Source organism: Setaria viridis, chromosome 4 (genome assembly GCF_005286985.2).
Source record: "Setaria viridis chromosome 4, Setaria_viridis_v4.0, whole genome shotgun sequence".
NCBI lineage: Eukaryota > Viridiplantae > Streptophyta > Magnoliopsida > Poales > Poaceae > Setaria > Setaria viridis.
The window spans coordinates 27,679,162-27,697,397 of NC_048266.2; the positions used below are offsets into that span (position 1 = coordinate 27,679,162).

Consider the following 18,236-nt stretch of genomic DNA (forward strand, 5'->3'; position numbering starts at 1 on the left):
CCCCCCTCTTGATGATAGTCCTTGATTCTCTCCAGTTTGGTCTATTGGGATAATCATGAATCCGTATAGAGAACAGTGAGGTAACCTTGAAAAGTTCCTCCTTTTCTTTCGGTCACTGGAGATTGAGGAAAAAGGGAAGTCCTTTGTTGAAACTTTTTCTCCAGATAATTCAGGTCAGAAGCATTTGATCACGAATTCTTGGTAAATGTTAGTTTAGCAGTTAATCTAGAGCAATGTGGAATTAAATGTCGCGTCAGTTCTTGAACCGGACCGGAGAAATTGACCAGAATGTTGAATTGATGTGATGCTTACATTAGTACATGATGGAGTAGTACAGTATGCTAGTACGACCCCTTCTTTAAGTTTAAATTGACTTCTAATCCACTGACCAAATTTAATTTCTACCATTACGGATTCAGAACAGTAATCACGCTCCAGATGTCAATTTTTTCGGTCTGCTACGATCCATTCTCCTTACGTTTTTGCCTTTTGTTTTATATTTCGGAAATTTTTGTAAAGGCGTTTGTCTTTTCCCTCAAGAAGAAGAAAGAAAAACAAGGAAAGAGTATATCTTCTTCGTGAGCAATTACGCGCATGCCTTTTTATCTGAACTCACGTGCGTCAGCACATATTAGAGGCCCGAGACGTTGTGATCCCCTGCAGCAGCGAAATTTTATAACCCCCGTGCGGCAGGATCACACGTGACGCCATCGCGCCCGAGCAGCATGGGACAACACGAACTAGCTAAAATATTGTTTGATCCTTGTCGTGAAAAACTTGCGTCCAGATCAAATAGGACAAAAGTGCAAATGTAATTAGGTCCCGTTTGTTTCTTTACCGGCTCCTAAAATTCCTGTCACATTAAATATTTAGATGCTAATTAAAGTATTAAACATAGACTAATTATAAAACCAATTGCACAGATAGAGGCTAATTTACGAGACGAATCTATTGAGCCTAATTAGTTCATGATTTGATAATGTGGTGCTACAGTAAATATGTCCTAATGATGGATTAATTAGGCTTAATGGATTCATCTCAGAAATTAGCCACCATCTGTGTAATTAGTTTTATAATTAGCTCATGTTTAGTCCTCTTAATTAGCCTCTGAATTTTCGATGTGACATGAATTTTAGTCCGGACTAAAGATCCAAATACCCCCTTATTATCGAATGGGGTGTATAAGTGGGCACCAACGATTTAAAACCTTATGATCTTACTTATCCTACAGCTGAAATCATAGTTCACGAGCTCTATCTAATTCTCTTTTATATAAATTTCATCTTTTAGAGATGACTTCGCAAAAAAAATAAATTAAATTTATTGGTAATAAAGATTTACAAGATGGCAAATTAAATCATGAACTCTACCAAAGCGATATATACATTCGCATTTTTGAATTCTAATAAATCTGTTGCGATGATTACGATTCTAGATATGATTTTGTTAATCACATGTGGTGCTATTCAATCTCCCATTGGAGATCAAGATTCTATAAAAAGTAAGATGTACAACCAGACAATTCGCGGCACAATAACTCCATATGTTTGCAGGATAACGTCATACCATTGCACCAAAGTTTATTGACCTTATATCGAGCATTTGCTGTGCTCATTTTCTCTCCTGGAAGCTGCAACTTTGTGGAGCACGACAATCGGCTAATCTAGTTATAGCGTAATTAGATTATCATAAAATAGAACCCACAAATCAAGTAATGGTTTAACACAACAACTAACAAACTCTTATTTTGACAAGGTTTTGGGCACATCGTATTTCAATTTTCGCCGGTGCACAACTAAGTACCACATTGGTTAAGAGATTATCCATGATTAAACTCTTCAATGCCGTCCTTAATTTCATATAGAACAACAAAAAAATAAAAGATTCTTTAAAAAACGCAACACGATCTCTCATTACATATCACAGTCAAACACACCTTTACTAACGGTGTCTCCACCAATTTAGCTTAGAGCTAGTAGAACTAATTTTTTTTCATTGAACACACCTTTACTAACGGTGTCTCCACCAATTTAGCTTAGAGCTAGTAGAACTAATTTTTTTTCATTGAACAGTGCAAAAGATAAAAGGCTAGCTAGGAGTGGAGAGATAAGCTCGCACAATATTCAAAACCGCCTGCTGCACGCTCTTACCGGCACTTAATCCTCCCAAATAGCCACGTGGCATATTCTTCCCTGTTCCACCGTATACGTACACCAGTGACCAGTCAAAAGTCCTAGAAAAATCCTAGAGCTCACACAGCAGCCATAGAAGATCCACACCGTCCGCGTCGCAAGCCCGTGCCAGGGCCGCTCATCCCGACGCCGCCGTGCCACACTCCCCACGCCCCCCTTCCAAGTCGCGAAACATTTCTTTCCAAAAAAGAAATCGATTTCCTTATCCAAATGAAATTATTTTCTAGCTGAGAGAAAATACGGGAGCGGAAGGAAAAAAAATTGGAGGAAAAGGGCGGAGGCTTTTGCCTCGGGCTCCTATTTATAGCCAACCGCCCCGAAAGCGATCTCGCCTCGGCTCCTCGCGTTTTTCTATTTCGCCCCCTCCACTGTTCCAATAATAATAAGGAAGATTCTCGATTCGGCTTCCTCGCGAATTCTTCCGGCCAGCGGCGGCGATCGGCCTCGATTCGGCCCGGCTCGGCGGAGCGGAGATGGTTGCCGTGGCGGCGGAGGGCCCGATCCGCGGCGCGGACGCCGTGCCGGCGGCGGAGAGGGAGGCGGCCGCGGCTGAGGCGGCGGCGGCGGCCAAGGGCGGCGACGGGGAGGCCGGGAAGGAGGAGGTGAGGGAGTACGAGAGTGACATGAGGAAGCTGGAGGACCTGCTCTCGAAGCTGAACCCCTCGGCGGAGGAGTTCGTGCCGCTCTCGCGCCGCCGCGGGGATGGCGGCGCCCGCCGCCTCTCGGCCGACGCGCCCGTGTTCGTGTCGCCGGCGATCGACTACTACGCGCGACACCACCAGCTCCCGCCGCCGCCGCCGCAGCAGCAGCCGATGCACGTGCTGCAGCTCGTGGGCGGCGGTGGCATGGGCGGCGCCGGGGGGAGGGACTCCAGCAGCGACGGATCCGCCAACGGCCAGCCGAATCGACGGGTAATCACTGAATTGCAGAGTCCGATTTGTTGCGGGTCTCTCCGCGGGTAGGGGTTAGCAGTGGACTGTTTCTGGGTCGATCGGTAGGTTTGGAGGTTTCCTGATGTTGATGGCTTTGGATTTTTAGCTACTCAAGTGCGATCGACTCGAGAGCTGATCTTTTACTGGGAGGGTTTTAGGTCTAGACTGGTTGTCATATAAAATTTAATCAACCTGGTACCATTAGTTGATTTTGATATTTCCCTATTATAGATTCCTGTCGGTTGATTATTCTCGGATCCTTGCTCTGCACATGTTTTTTCAGTAATTGGATTCACTTGATCGTTTCGTTCTCTTTATTTGTTTCTTTTGTTGTAGTTATATTTTCCCGACATATTGTTTGCCAGTGCTATGAATTGGGTAAATGGGTAGTACAGTACAGTGAGGGTAGTGTCTTGAGAATAATCAGCTGCATTTGACCTGTGTGGTTATAGAGAAGGAATGGCTTCATTCAGGGGAGGAGAAGGATGATGGGAGGCCGCCCTCGTCGAGCTGATAGGGAGGCCAGTGTGCAGCGAACAGTCTATGTCTCTGACATTGATCAGCATGTGAGAATATCATAGAGTTCTGTTTTGTATATTTTGTTATAAGAATATCATAGAGTTCTGTTTGGTATATTTGTTTTCCTTTTTTTTTGATATATTGGGATTTGCAGGTAACTGAACAGAAACTCGCCGAAGTTTTTTCAACCTGTGGGCAGGTGCGTTCTAAGATTCCTAATATCAACTCCACTTGAGGTCATTAATTTTTTGTTGCCTATATCCTGAAAACAAAAAATAATTGACCAAATATTTGTTTTTGTCTCTCCTGGAGGTTCAATTTTTTTCCTGCATCTTAGAAATTAATAGTTTAAAGTTGTTTTTTGACATATGCTTTGTTTGATGTTATCTACCTTGTCAGAATACTGACATTTTTGCCTATAATGTGTCGTAACAATTGAACTCTTGAGATCTGTAATTTCTAGGGTAGCTGAACGAAGAATGAAGTTGCATTATGACTTAAAAACAAGTAAATCAGTTACTTGCCATTTGCACTGAATTCCAATATTTAGGTTTGCCTTGATTTCTTTCTTGTTTTCTCCATGAAACTTCTAGGGTTTCATTCCCTGAATGTATCATGCATGGTTGTTTGAAAAGAGAGGCAGTATGGGTTCTTGAAGTATTCCTGGGTGGCTACTAATCCTAGAAAAGATCAACTTTGTAAACTAATTCCCAGTTCTTCCTAAGATTGGTTAGACACTTGAATTGTTAAGGAAAGATGGAAGGTTGAAATAGTTGGTGATCAGGTTGATAAGCGTGGAATTGATCGTCTTCATATACCATTCCAATATGGTGGTTAGCATAAAGCAGGGGGCACATGGGTGATGTTCTTCCCCTGTCAAACTTGCATAATTGATATTTGTAAGCAGATGGCTTTCTCGGACTACGTATTAGGCCACACCCTACTAAGTTAGTCATAGTGATGCTTACTAGTTTTGAGGATATGAAAGATACATGAGACCATTGTTCCATTAGTGATGCGGCTGTTGTGATGTTGCTAGCAAATGGTCTGTTCTCTGTTGTGATGTTGCTAGCTAGTAATTTACCACATTCTGTTAGGTACGGAACAGACGACCATAGAGAATTGCTGTCTGCGCTGTTTTAGTTATAACTGATTCAGTTCATATTTGCAAACTTAATGCATGTACTAATTTTTCTATAGCTCTTGCACTCATTTTTAGTTATTAAAGATCAGTAGTATCTTTCATGAAACATGATTAATATCCTTATGCAGAGTTTAAACTTAAAAGACATATGATATAACCTGGTAGCTCATACATGGATTTATCATTGCTCCCCCTGTCCTCTCTTGCTTTAAAATACTTCATAATGTGGATGGTGTTGGGTGTTTCTTGAATTTTTACTAACTTCGTTTCACATTTATCTCTCTATGGTTTACTTCTTATGACACATCTTCTCTTGTAGGTGGTAGATTGCCGTATCTGTGGTGATCCTAACTCAGTGCTGCGTTTTGCCTTTATCGAGTTTGCAGATGATGGTAGTAGCTTCAATACACCAATTGTTATTTGATAGTCCTATGTTTGTGTAAGCAGCAGTCCTGAATGAAGCTGCTTTTTCTGCAGTTGGTGCAAGAACAGCACTAACACTTGGTGGAACCGTTCTTGGTTTTTATCCTGTCAAAGTTTTGCCATCAAAGACAGCAATTTTACCTGTGAACCCCAAATTTCTTCCTCGAGTAAGTAGACAGATATAAATTATATCATCTATTGATGTTAAATCTGTAACAATACAAGCAAATCTCCTTTTCCTTCAGACTGAGGATGAGAAAGAAATGGTATCCAGGACTGTATATTGTACTAACATTGACAAGAAGGTATGCTGTATGGTATAATTATTTTTTATTTCTGTTCGCATCTTATTGTAATTGTATCCTGGAACAGTGCACATGAAATATTTCTAATAGCTAATCTTCACAGTTGGGCATTCTTGTGAATATGTGCTAAGTTTTCTTATCACCACCATTCAACATGATCTGTTAAAGATGTTTGAAATGAGAGAGATGTGTGAATTGATACCAGTGAATCCAGTGTATTTGTTACAATTGGCCAATATTTTGTGTGTAGTAACAAATATTAATCAATGAGTAGTTCTCGTCTGAAGTCAATTTATGATCTCATCTTTCTTTCAAAATGGCAATCCTTTATCCATAAGCTTCAGAAGCTTTTGCACCTTGATGTTTAAGATAGCACTTGACCAGTCAATGAAGCTGTATTAGGTTCACTGTTTTTTTTGGGATAGAAACTCTGTTCACTTTGAAGATGAAATGTTGCATACTGTGTAGTAGCTGTCACTTGTGAATTTTGCTGTTGAGTTTACATTTTTGTGTGGCTGGAGTTGGAATCATGTTGATGCTTGCTAATTCTTTCTGATTTTGAAAGTCCCGTGAGAAAACAGTTTCACCATAAAATTTGAAAAACAGTCAAATTCAAAAGTGGGTTCTAGGAGTTGGTTATGAGCTGATATTTGACTCAGTTCGTACTGAGGATAACACCATTATTTTTTTTAGAATCCCAATGGTTGAGGATATTTGTCAAAGTGGTACCTGAGATGTTGTGATATTTAGAATTTTAGATCCAAGAGTTATATATCTATGTTGTGATTGTATTGTGCCATTACCTGAGTATATATTTGTATTATTTTCTTTGTCTAAGTATTTGAAATCTGAATGGTAGTAGGGTAAATATAAATGGTGGAATTGAGGAAAAAAAATTCAAATGCTAAGTTCTAGGTGTCGTTTTTAGGTTTTATTTTTTTTCTGTTCAAATGTTAAATATAATGATTGTAGTACGACTTATTTCCTTTATTGTGTAGGTTGCAGAAGATGTAGTGAAACAATTCTTTGAGGGAACATGCGGTGAAGTATGTTACCTACTTACCTCTATGTTTTCGTTGTAGGAATGTGTTTCTTTTACATGGCTAAGCATAAATAATTTGGTTAATAGTTATGTTCCTTTCTTACTTAGGTTTCTCGTCTGAGGCTACTTGGTGATTATGTGCACTCCACGTGCATTGCCTTTGTTGAGTTTGTCCAAGTAAGTAAAACAGGAGACTTCAGTATGCTAATTGTCATCAAGAATAAATCAGTTTCTATATCAGAAATGATGCCAATAACATTGGAAAGAACAACACAAACACTTTCTCATGTGAACGAATTCCTGTTAGAAAGGTAAACGTGACAATATTTTGTTTGTCAAACCCATCCAATGGGTAATTTCGGTGTAGCCATTTTGTCTTTAAACTAAGCTTTTCAATCCTTCCAAATCTGGTTTTCTCATGATTGGAGGATTCACTTTCTGATTTATCTCAGATTCTATTTCTTCAGTCTTACATAGTTCATGTTTGGATTATTTATTTGCTTTGCAATTGACATTATTTGCTAAGCATTTAAGTTATTCGAGTAAAATAAGGCTGTTAACATGCGTTTGATTTTTTTTCTTGTTGCGCTGACAAGGCTTTCTACTATAGTACAAAGCCCTTATAGATTCTCACCATGTAGAACCAATGTCGTGCTATATGTACTTTCCATTTCCTCATGGGTAAGTTGATTGCTATTAGATATATCACTAATTCACAACACTGATATTATAGATCCATATGCATCTTTCTGCTCCTAGCTGTATCTCACCTTTTTCCTACTGCTTTTATTCTGGCAGCTGTCAGTCTTCTGCTAACTTGCTAGATATTCTGCATCCTCTTTTACAACACATGTATCGTTACAAGCATAATTTCAAGATTGCTTGAATTATTTATGCTAGATAGTCCTAATCATTAGAGCATTCTATGCCTAGTCTCACAAGCTTTTGAGCAAAATACAGATGAGTCAAATTACATATGTTTGTGGTAGTTTCTGATTTACAGAAATACTAATATACAAGTGCCTGAATGACAAATTGTGGGCTTACTTTTAACTGGAGATGTGCTTAATTAAGCCAACTTTGCTCACCATGTTGCAAAGCAATTACCTTGCAAGTCGTGCACTAACAAACTAGGAGCTTCCTTAATGTTTATGATCCCTTCAGCTATCTAAAATGGTGCTATAATCATTTACTTTGCATGCAGGGAATTGAAATACATGCTTGTAGGCTGAAAATTTTTGAACGAAACATGTAGTTGGACTGGTCACCCATGGACTTAACCTCAACCAGTCATTTGTGTCAATGGTGTTGCCAGATCTAATAACACTGCCACGTTTTAACCTGGGCTAGTCATCTGTGTTGGTGATAATCTTGCATTATATGTTTAGACCTAATCAAATTATAACTTATGAAAGTCTTTTTTAGAAATATGGAAAAAAATGTATGGTTGGTCAAAATTAAAATAGTTCATCTGCACGCATCCAAAAACAACCTTTATTTTTTAGTGTTCCCTGAAGGCATGACGCTAGACAGGTGGCTCTGTCTTTGTCTACCTCCTGCAATCAGGCAGGCCTGGTTTGCTGTGTAGAGTAGTGTTGCCTAGTGCCTAGGAAGGCTAGTGACATCTTAGGTAACAATTACTCGATACCAGATGAAGTGAATTTGTTGCCTAATGCCTATCTGGTGCCTAGGAGGGCTAGTGACATCTTAGGTAACAATTACTTGTTTATCAGATGAAGTGAATTTCATAAAGATAAATGGTACTTATTTGGGTGGCATTTGCAAAGGAAGTGTAGTTACCAGAAGAATTTACATTGATTTTCTCAATTATGTGGGCTGTACATTGCTGAATTTTCATTTAATAAGAAATGCTTCTTTTGATACAAAACAAGGATGCAAAAATTATTTGTTCATTTTTTTGGAGCTTGGCCAATTTATAAATTCCGTTTCTGCAGGCAGATAGTGCTATTCTAGCTCTGAACTGCAGTGGCATGATTCTTGGCACGCTTCCCGTCAGGCAAGAACATACTTTCTGCATGAGTTTGAAGTTCCTACCATGCTAAGGGTGCCGTGTTTTCCATCCTGTGCTTACTGTATACTGTGCTATTGGTTTTTCAGGGTGAGTCCGTCAAAGACCCCAGTCCGCCCTCGTTCGCCCCGTGTGACGTCGTACTGAATCCCGTGTGACGTCGTACTGAATCCGGCTTATGTGAAGCCGTCGTCCAGGGCAGCAGCAAATTTCCAGGCAACAAAGCGAGTCGCGCAGCCTTAGAGACTGTCGCGTTGCGGATCAGCAATTGTCGTTGAAGAGAGTTGTCGTTGATTAAACCCTAGTTGTCTAGTTGAAAGCCCCTCGCTTATGTTTCTCAGACCCATCTGTATGGTTGCTGGGAGCTCTATTTTGACCTCCTTTTTCTTTCTTTGACCTAAAGGTTGATTATGTATGATGCTATGGCAGCCTTGACAGTCATTCGAACAAATAATGTCTATGGCTTCTGTTATTCGCCTTTGCCTGATCATCTTAATCTCTTCGGATGTAGATCGTTCACAAAATTGCTAGTAGTCTGGGTGGTAGTAGTTCACTATCTTGAGGCGGACAGCAGGCCTATTGGCTTGGCCCGTGTCTGATGCCCAATTTGTGACCTGATGCTGATGGCCGAACTCAGGCTTTCACCCTTTTTGCATTTCTAACGATTTATTTTGTGGGAGCTCTGTGCATATAGTCGATGCCAAATGTAAGTGAGGGAAGCGACGCAATCTTTTAGCCTTTTAGGCATCAATCCTGTTTGGTGTGAGAAATGAAGAGAGATGGTGATACAGTTTTTCTCAGCGCAGAAACACGTATAAATAAATCTAGAGTATGAAATTAGGAGTCTTCTTACCCTTAAAAAACTAGGGTTTCGCTCTCCTCTGACGGAGCCGCCGTCGGAGTCAAAAACAAATCTCACGTCGAAGCCGACGTGATCATCGCTACTTTCAAAGGATCTCTGGCAGTGCCCACGCTCGTGGGAGGTCTGTGTCTCGGGGAAGGTTGCATGGCAAGCCAAGGTGGACAGGAGAAAGGAAAAGGGAAAACCATGGAAGATGAAGATGGGGTTTCAATCCTGGAGAAACATCTGGAGGACATGAAACTGCAAGGGGAAGAGGAGGAGGACCTTGATCTCTCGGGAGAACTTGAGGATCTTGTGAAGGAAACACGTTGGTTAGCCCTTTTTAGGGTCTACACGACGAAGCCGTTCAGTCATGCAGCTTTATTTAGCGCGATGAGGAACGCATGGGCAGCGGCGAAGGAGGTGACGTTCAAAGCCCGAGAACCCAACCTGTTTGTGGTCCAATTTCACTGCCTAGGAGATTGGACGAGGGTTATGGAGGGTAGACCATGGCTATTTAGAGGTGCTGTGATTGTCATGGAAGAATATGATGGTTTCTCCGATGTGAAGGCGTACAAGCTAGATAGAATTCCAGTTTGGGCCCGGATCCAAGGGATGCCGGAGGGTTTGATGAAAAAGAAGGAGCTAGCAGAGAAGGTGGCGAAGAAGGTGGGAGATCTAATCACAGTGGTGGTGAATGAAGGGAAGATTAACTCAACACCTTTCCTTCGGATCAGGATCTGGCTAGATCTAAAGAAACCATTGGTGCGTGTGGTGCCAATTATGCTTAAGGAGAGGATGATGTATTTGGTTCAATACGAGAAACTGCCCAGTTTCTGTTTTTTCTGTGGGTGTTTAGGGCATGAAGTTTCAGAATGTGGAGATGGTGTTCATCCTAGAGAAAAATGTGATTGGGGGGACTGGCTGCGAGTTCCCTTTAATTTTATTGGTCCTGGACGGGATGATAGGGGAGGTCGAGGTAGAGGGAGAGGAAGGGGACGTGGAAGAGGTGGAGGCCGCGGTGACTGGAACGACGATGAGTCTTATGAGACAAACTTGGCAGGAGATGATGATGATGCAGATCGGGATGGTGTCCTGAATATGCATGGAGAAACAGAGGATGGTCGTGAGGGGCAAGTGGCTAAGCAAGTAGGCCTTCTGGAGAATCTAAACCAGAAGGAGGCTGCGGTAAGTCCAATGCCAGCTCAAGAAAAGAAGAGGCAACGGACATCTGAACAAGGAAAGAAAGTTGAACAAATAAACCCCAATGCAAGATCGGCGCTCTCCCTCGAGGAGAGTGGCCGGGCACAATGAAACTCTTAGCTTGGAACTGCCGGGGGCTCTTGAGTGCCCGTGCAGTTCGCTCGCTTCTGGAGGTCCGGAGGCGAATAAACCCGGATGTGTTGTTTCTGTCTGAAACACATCTGGACAACGGAAAGGCAGAAAAGGTGAGAAGGCGTGCGGGGTTTGATCAGATGGCTGTACATGAAAGTGATGGAAGGAGCGGGGGATTGTTACTGTTGTGGAATAATGAGACTAGCATCAGAGTGCAAGAAATGACCAAAAACTACATTGACGTAGTTATAGAGGAAGATGGAGGTTGGAGGTTTACTGGGATATACGGTGAACCAGATTGGAATCGGAAAGATTTAACTTGGGAAGCAATTCGAGCAATCAAAGGGGACATTACAGTACCATGGTTGCTGATGGGTGATTTTAATGAAATCCTATACAATTCAGAAAAGGAAGGGGGAAGACCGAGAGCACAACGACATCTCCAATCCTTTCATGATGTGCTATCGGAGTGTGGCCTTAATGACATGGGATTTATTGGTGACATGTACACTTGGAGAAGAGGTCACATAAGAGAAAGGCTGGATAGAGCGGTTGCTAACATGCAGTGGTCAGACCTGTTCCCTCAGTCGACTCTGATAAACAGTGAGAGTACGAGATCAGACCATAGACCGATTGTGATGGATACTCTTTATCTTTCACCAATTCAAGGAGGTGGGAGCAAGAAACGATTCGAGGCAAGATGGCTGCAGGAGCATACAGTGGAAGAGATGATCAAAGCTGCATGGGCGAGAGCAAAGGCCCGAGGCGATGGACCATCGTTTTTGGAGAAGGTGAATGACGTCCATGAGGAACTTCATAAATGGGATAAAGAGGTGCTAAAGGCACCGGCAAAGAGGATATCCGATCTAAAAAGGGAGTTAGAAAGATTGAAAAGGGGACCGATGAATGATGCCAACACAGAAATCCAGAAGGAGATTATGGTCCGCCTAGAACTCATGCTGGAGCAAGAGGAAATTCACTGGCTCCAAAGAGCTAGAGCAAATTGGCTTAAGCAGGGTGATAGGAACACAAGCTTTTTTCATAATTTTGCAACGAAGAGGAGAAAAAAGAACACAATTAAGGGATTGATGGATGACAATGAGACAAGGCAGGAAGATGGCGTAGCTATGTGTAACATAGTTCAAAACTACTTTGAGATTTTGTTTACATCAGAAGTGGGGGATCCGGATCCTAGTGTGTTGTCAGATGTCCAACGATCTGTCACACATGATATGAACATGGGACTGTTGGCGCCGTTTACCCATGAGGAAGTTAAAAAAGCTTTGTTTCAGATTGGCGATTTTAAGGCCCCAGGGCCTGATGGTATGCATGCTGTTTTTTATAAAAGATTCTGGGAGCTGTTGGGAGATGACTTGGTGATGGAGGTGCTTGAAGCGGTGAACTTAGCAAAAATACCAGATGGGTGGAATGATACGACAATTGTTCTAATTCCTAAGGTAAACAACCCTACTCTGGTCTCCCAATTCCGACCTATAAGTCTGTGCAATGTGGTGTATAAGATCATATCAAAAATGCTATCAAATCGGCTTCGGGTAATTCTGTCAGATGTTATTAGTGATCACCAAAGCGCATTTGTGCCAGGGAGACTCATCACTGATAACATTCTCTTAGCTTATGAAAGTATTCATACTATCAAAAAGAAAAGAGGCAAAAAGGGGTTATGTGCAGTGAAATTGGATATGCATAAGGCATATGATAGGGTGGAGTGGGGTTTCCTGGAAAAAATTATGATGAAAATGGGTTTTGATCGAAGATGGATAAAGTTAATCATGGCCTGTGTAAAATCTGTAAAATACAAGGTCAGAGTAAATTCAATGGAGACAGAAACCTTTTGTCCTACAAGAGGTTTGAGGCAAGGGGATCCATTGTCCCCCTACCTATTCCTAATGGTGGCTGAGGGTTTCTCGAGTTTGTTGAGGGGAGCAGAAAGTAGGGGGGAATTACAAGGTGTGCGTGTATGCAGGGAGGCACCAGTTGTTTCACACTTGTTATTTGCTGATGACTCCCTGATATTGATGAAAGCAGATAAGGAAAATGCAGAGATGCTAAAGAACTTGCTTGATAGATATTGTACCAATTCAGGACAAAAAGTCAGTGATGCAAAATCTAGCATTTATTTCAGTGCTAATACAGATGTCGAAGTTAAAGTGGAGGTGTGTGAGACCCTTAACATCATGACCGAATCACTAAATGATAAGTACCTTGGGCTCCCAGCCATGGTAGGGGCAGATCGAAGTGACTGTTTTCAGTATTTGGTTGATAGGGTCCGGGGGAAAACGAAAGGTTGGAAGGAGAAGCTACTAAGTATGGGAGGAAAAGAAATCCTTATAAAATCCATTGCTCAAGCCGTGCCTGTTTTTGCGATGATGGTGTTCAACATCCCGAAAAACATTTGCAAAGGGATAGCAGACGCCATATCTCAGTTCTGGTGGGGCGACGGTGAGGATCATAAAAGGATACATTGGAAAGCTTGGTGGAAGCTCTGTATTCCAAAGAATAGGGGTGGTATGGGCTTCAGAGATATTGAAGCTTTTAATAAGGCCCTGCTAGCAAAACAAGTTTGGAGATTATTGTCAGAACCAAACTCTTTATGTGCAAGAGCACTAAGGGCAAGATACTATCCAGATGGGAAACTTCTGAATGCAAGACTGAAGAGTGGGAGCTCGTACACATGGCAAAGTATTATAGCAGGACTAGAATGTTTCAAAAGAGGATACATTTGGCGAGTGGGGGATGGAACACAAATCAACATATGGGAGGATCACTGGATTCCATCTAGTCATAATATGAAAGTACAAACATTGAGAGGAAACAATTTGATCACTAGGGTGGATGAGCTGATCAACCCAGTAACAGGCACATGGGATGAAGATCTGATAAAGGCACTGTTCTGGGATATTGATGTGAATAGAATTCTGCAGATTCCCCTTCGACAGGGAAGAGAAGACGTAGTGGCGTGGCATTATAACAAAAATGGTTACTTCTCGGCTGGGTCAGCATATCATCTGCAATGGAATCACAAGTTTGGAGCAAACAGGGTTTTTGACCAAGCTGGTGGAGCAGGTTGTGAACAAGTCTGGTCGAAGCTCTGGAGCTTAGATGTGCCTTCAAAAATAAAGATTTTTGGATGGAGGGTTTTGCATGGTCTGATTCCCTGCCGAGGGATCCTTGCAAACCGACACATTGAGGAAAATAGCAGTTGCCCTGCTTGTCATGAAAGCTGTGAAGATATTAGACATGTTTTATTTACATGTTATCGAGCAAAGGAGATTTGGCGTATACTTGGTGTTGCTGATGAGATCAACGCAGGTGTATCGACTCACCGATCGGGTTCAGAGGCAGTGGCCGAGATGATCATGGTACCTAAAATAGTCGATGGGTTAAACCATGTGGGTATGGCCGAATTGATCCTAACGGGTGCATGGTATATCTGGTGGGAACGCAGGAAGTTTGTACATGGAGAGTCTGTCCAAAATCCGACAAGAGCGAGTATGGCAATAGCAACATTGACAGCAAATTATCAGAGATCAATGAACAAGAAGAGTAAGAAAGCAGATGGATGGAAAAAGCCCCCAGAGGGCAGGATATTGCTGAATGTTGATGCAAGTTACAAAGCTGAATCGAGCACAGGCAGCACAGGCGCAATCATTAGAGATTCAACGGGAAATTTTATGGGAGCCAGGGTCTGTTACTTTGAAAATATTGTAGATGCTGCTATGGCAGAGGTGACAGCTCTTAAGGAAGGCCTGGTGTTGGCGCAATTGTTGGGATGCAATCGAATTATGATTCAGTCAGATTGTGTGGAGGTAGTTGAGACGATGAAACAAGACGGCATCTCAGCGACAGCTAGTGCTCCGATTTATGATGAGTGTTTCATACTATGGCAAGATTTTGTTTCTATTTGCATCGATCATTGTAATCGGGAGGCGAACTGTGCAGCACATGAGTTAGCTAGAGAAGCAATGAAAAGCAAATTATCTTGTAACTGGGTCGATGAACCCCCTAGTTTCATTCTAGGAGCTTTGGCGAACGATGTAACTATTATTCAATATCAATAAAGGGCGCCAAATGGCATCAAAAAAAAAAATCTAGAGTATGAAAATGTCACCTGGAAAATGTAAATTGCAGTCGACAACACGTAAGCCATCTTCTAACGGTTTCGATTTAAACGGTCTTTTTCTTTTTTTGTAATAACGAATAAGTTTTATGGGTTGGGTTTGTGTGGTGACGGGTTGGATACTTGGATTTCTATGTTGATTGGGTAAAAAAAATGTATTTTTCGTTTCTTAGTAATGCAAAAGTGTGACATTCATTCCTCATGTTTCATTTGATGCAAATCATTCTCTTAATTAAATCGGTGCTTTTATCATTCCTACTTTAGTTTAACAATAGTTTAGTATCATATAATATAGATTTTGATCATCTCTAAATCACTTTTTTAGCAGCTCCAGGGCCCGTTCGGCAAGTCGAACATAACTTGTGTTCGATAGCTGCTGTGTGAACATTGATTGGTGGGATCTACGTATCTCTACCTAATATTAAAATGCAGTTGTTTCTTCCAACCATCGTGGTTGTTTTGAAAAAAAATCCCTCAACTTTTTCGTACTCAACCCGCGGTTCTTGGAAGAGTTCTTGACGATGGAAGGCTGGAACTCTCCCGTCGTGGTTGGCCAGGACTCATAGGCAGCAGAAACAATAGGGAGGCCACCCTCCGCCGCCCACTCACCTTGCCCCATGCATGCTGCTTATTATTGCTGCTCCCCTCTATGTCCATCTGCTTCAGCCATGAGCCCATGGTGCATTGATCCTCAACGTGGTGCAGCGAGGGAAAACGACTACAGGAGTAGCTCGTGAGGCTACACGTCATGCTTGAGCTCACCCTCAAGGCCCTTGCATGGACATGCTGCACTAGCAACCACAAGAAGACTTGGAGACGAGTAGTTGAGAGAGGGAATGAGAGAGATGCAGGTGGAGCCAATGCTTGGCATGGGTGCTCTGCAGTGCAGCTGCCATTTGCCTATTTGAATGATGAAGGAGCACAGAAGAAATTAAGAGAGAGGTAGGGATGGTGCTTGGTACGATCGCCTCTTAGATGTGCTTCGTGTTTTGGGCAAAAAAAAATTTAAACTGTGAAGTAAATTTAACTATAAAAATTAGATACAAATGAATAAGAAGAGAATTAAATAGCAATAAAACTAATCCAAAGAATAAAAAAAAATTGTAGTTCAAGGATCTTTCCATAGATAAAAAGTTAGGAACTGAAGGATTTTTTAGAACACTCGAACTTAATGTGCGAATAATTAAGAATTTGAGCGAGAGCTCTATATTGAATCTTTTTGAAAATTAGATGCCAAAAGAGATGGACCATATCCTCCACGGTGAAGTGATGCCACTCTTGATTGAAGCACCTACAAAACGCTCCTTGATGCAGCTCATGTGGACGGCTGAGTAAGGTGAAAGTCGAGTGAGCAAAAGTGGTGGCAAGGTCATGACAATCAACGATAGCAATTGTGTTTAGCCAATGACGGTGACTTTACGCTCAACAAATGACAACTGAATATCATCAAAATAAGACAACTTGTGAATAGCAACAGTTGGATGCTAGATTTTTTTTCCCTACGTTGCAACGCACGGTCATATTTGTAAAATAGGGCCTGTTTGGCAGAGCTCCACGCAGCTCCAGATCCTCAAAAACAATAGCTCCACCACAGAGCAGCTCCAGCGTGGATCTATGCTCTCACCGTGGAGCTGAGGAAAAGTGTTTGGCTGAGACAACAGCTCCAGATCCAGAAACAGAGTTTTTGGTTGGATTGTCCACTAATGCCCTTGGTGTTTTTCCAATTTTTTTCTCATTTTTTTCTCTTCACGTGGTGTTTTCCCAGAAATAGAGATTTTCGCTGTACGTGGTGTTTTCTCAATACAACTTTGTTCCAAGCAACATAATTTAACCATTGTTGTCATATGACATAAAATTAACCTTGTTCATACATAAATTAATTTTTCATACATAGAAAATTAATTGCTCAAGGCATCGGAGGATCGTGAGCCGTCACCCTCTACTTCATGATCACGAAGAAGCTTCAGGCTGCTGCTGAACCCAAGAATGGTAGTCTCTCAGCAGCTGCTCCCCCAGCATGGGAACAAGCTTGTCCAACAGGCCTTGCATCAACCTGCAATAAAATTTAGTGCAAATGTCAAATCAAAGGATCACTAGTAACTGTGAAAATTGATCTCCTCACAGTAACATTAGCCAGCATAATATGAGATGTATTATGCTGTCTACTCGGTAAAGCGTCTAGACAGAGTCTTTCAGAGACAATTTTTATTAAGATAAGATTCGGGTGGGAACTGGTGCTCACTTTCAGAGTTTGTTCTTTGTGAACTTTTATTTAAGAATCTGAAGAATGTTGCAAAGGCCTACGTACAGGTTGCCTGGTTTCTCCACTGCTGACAATGGAAGCATGCTGAACGGCTTAGTGTAGACCTGTCAATTTATAATCAACAGATGAGCTTTTACCTTTCTTTGAAGTTGATAAAGAATATAAGAAATTTTACAAAAGAATTTGCTCGTATATAGATGTTATATGCTACACAATTTGCTGAAGTACTGAATGCAGTAAGCACATCATACAGAATGCTCCAAGAACTGTGAACTAGATCTGGAATGGTTGATGCACATCTGAAGAATGCTCTCAAAATGCACCTCAGGGGGTGTCAATTTGCTCCAAGTTATACGGTTACTCATAAATGCTGCAAGAATTCAGTAGATTCGGAAACTCAAAATGATGGTTGAAGAACAGACACATCATACATTTTGCAGGATAGCTAACCGATGGCATTGTTTCGCAGTTGCACGACAGCATCTCGATGGTGCAGTCAGTGCTCGTCGGGGCGACGCGGAGGTCGAGCACCGGCGCGACCTCAAAGCCCAGGAACCCGATGTGGCGGAGCGCGCACGTGAAGGTTCCGCAGCCGGACCCCGCCGACGCGAAGCTCTCTAGCGCGCGGTGTTGAGTAGGGACTCCACGCCGTCGGGGTGCCGCAGGAACTCGCCGACGTCGCCGCTGGAGACGCCGTCTGGGAGCTGCACGTGCTCCCGCCGCCTCGCCGACAGCTGCGCCCGCCGTCCTCGCGCCCTTCTCGGCGCGACCTGGCCCGCCCTGGCATCGTCCTCACCACCGCCGCAGGGAGAAGGAAGCGTCGCGCAGGGAAGAAAAACGGAGGTGGCGGCGGAAAGAAAAGAAAACAATGCGAACCGGTACGAGGGGTGTGTAATCGATGATACAGGTGGGTAATTTCCATCAACTCCACAAGGAATTACAAAATTAGCATTTTGAGAGCACCCCCTAAGGTGCTTCGTGGATTTGGTGGATCTAGGAGCTAGATTTGGGTTTTTTGCGGATCTGAATTTTACGGAGCTGGACTGTTTGGTTGGAAAAACTAGGAGCGGAGC

General features: G+C 42.3%; 1 protein-coding gene across 1 annotated transcript; it reads left to right on the plus strand.

Annotated features, from left to right (window-relative positions):
• The first annotated feature begins 2,524 nt into the window (after positions 1-2,524).
• LOC117852307 (polyadenylate-binding protein-interacting protein 8) lies at positions 2,525-9,058 on the plus strand. Its single transcript, XM_034734334.2, has 10 exons — positions 2,525-3,103; positions 3,577-3,690; positions 3,798-3,842; positions 5,107-5,179; positions 5,265-5,377; positions 5,456-5,515; positions 6,514-6,561; positions 6,666-6,734; positions 8,513-8,574; positions 8,676-9,058. Exons 1-10 carry the CDS (start codon positions 2,666-2,668, stop codon positions 8,731-8,733), a joined length of 1,080 nt encoding a protein of 359 aa, XP_034590225.1. The 5' UTR covers positions 2,525-2,665; the 3' UTR covers positions 8,734-9,058.
• Positions 9,059-18,236: the final 9,178 nt, after the last annotated feature.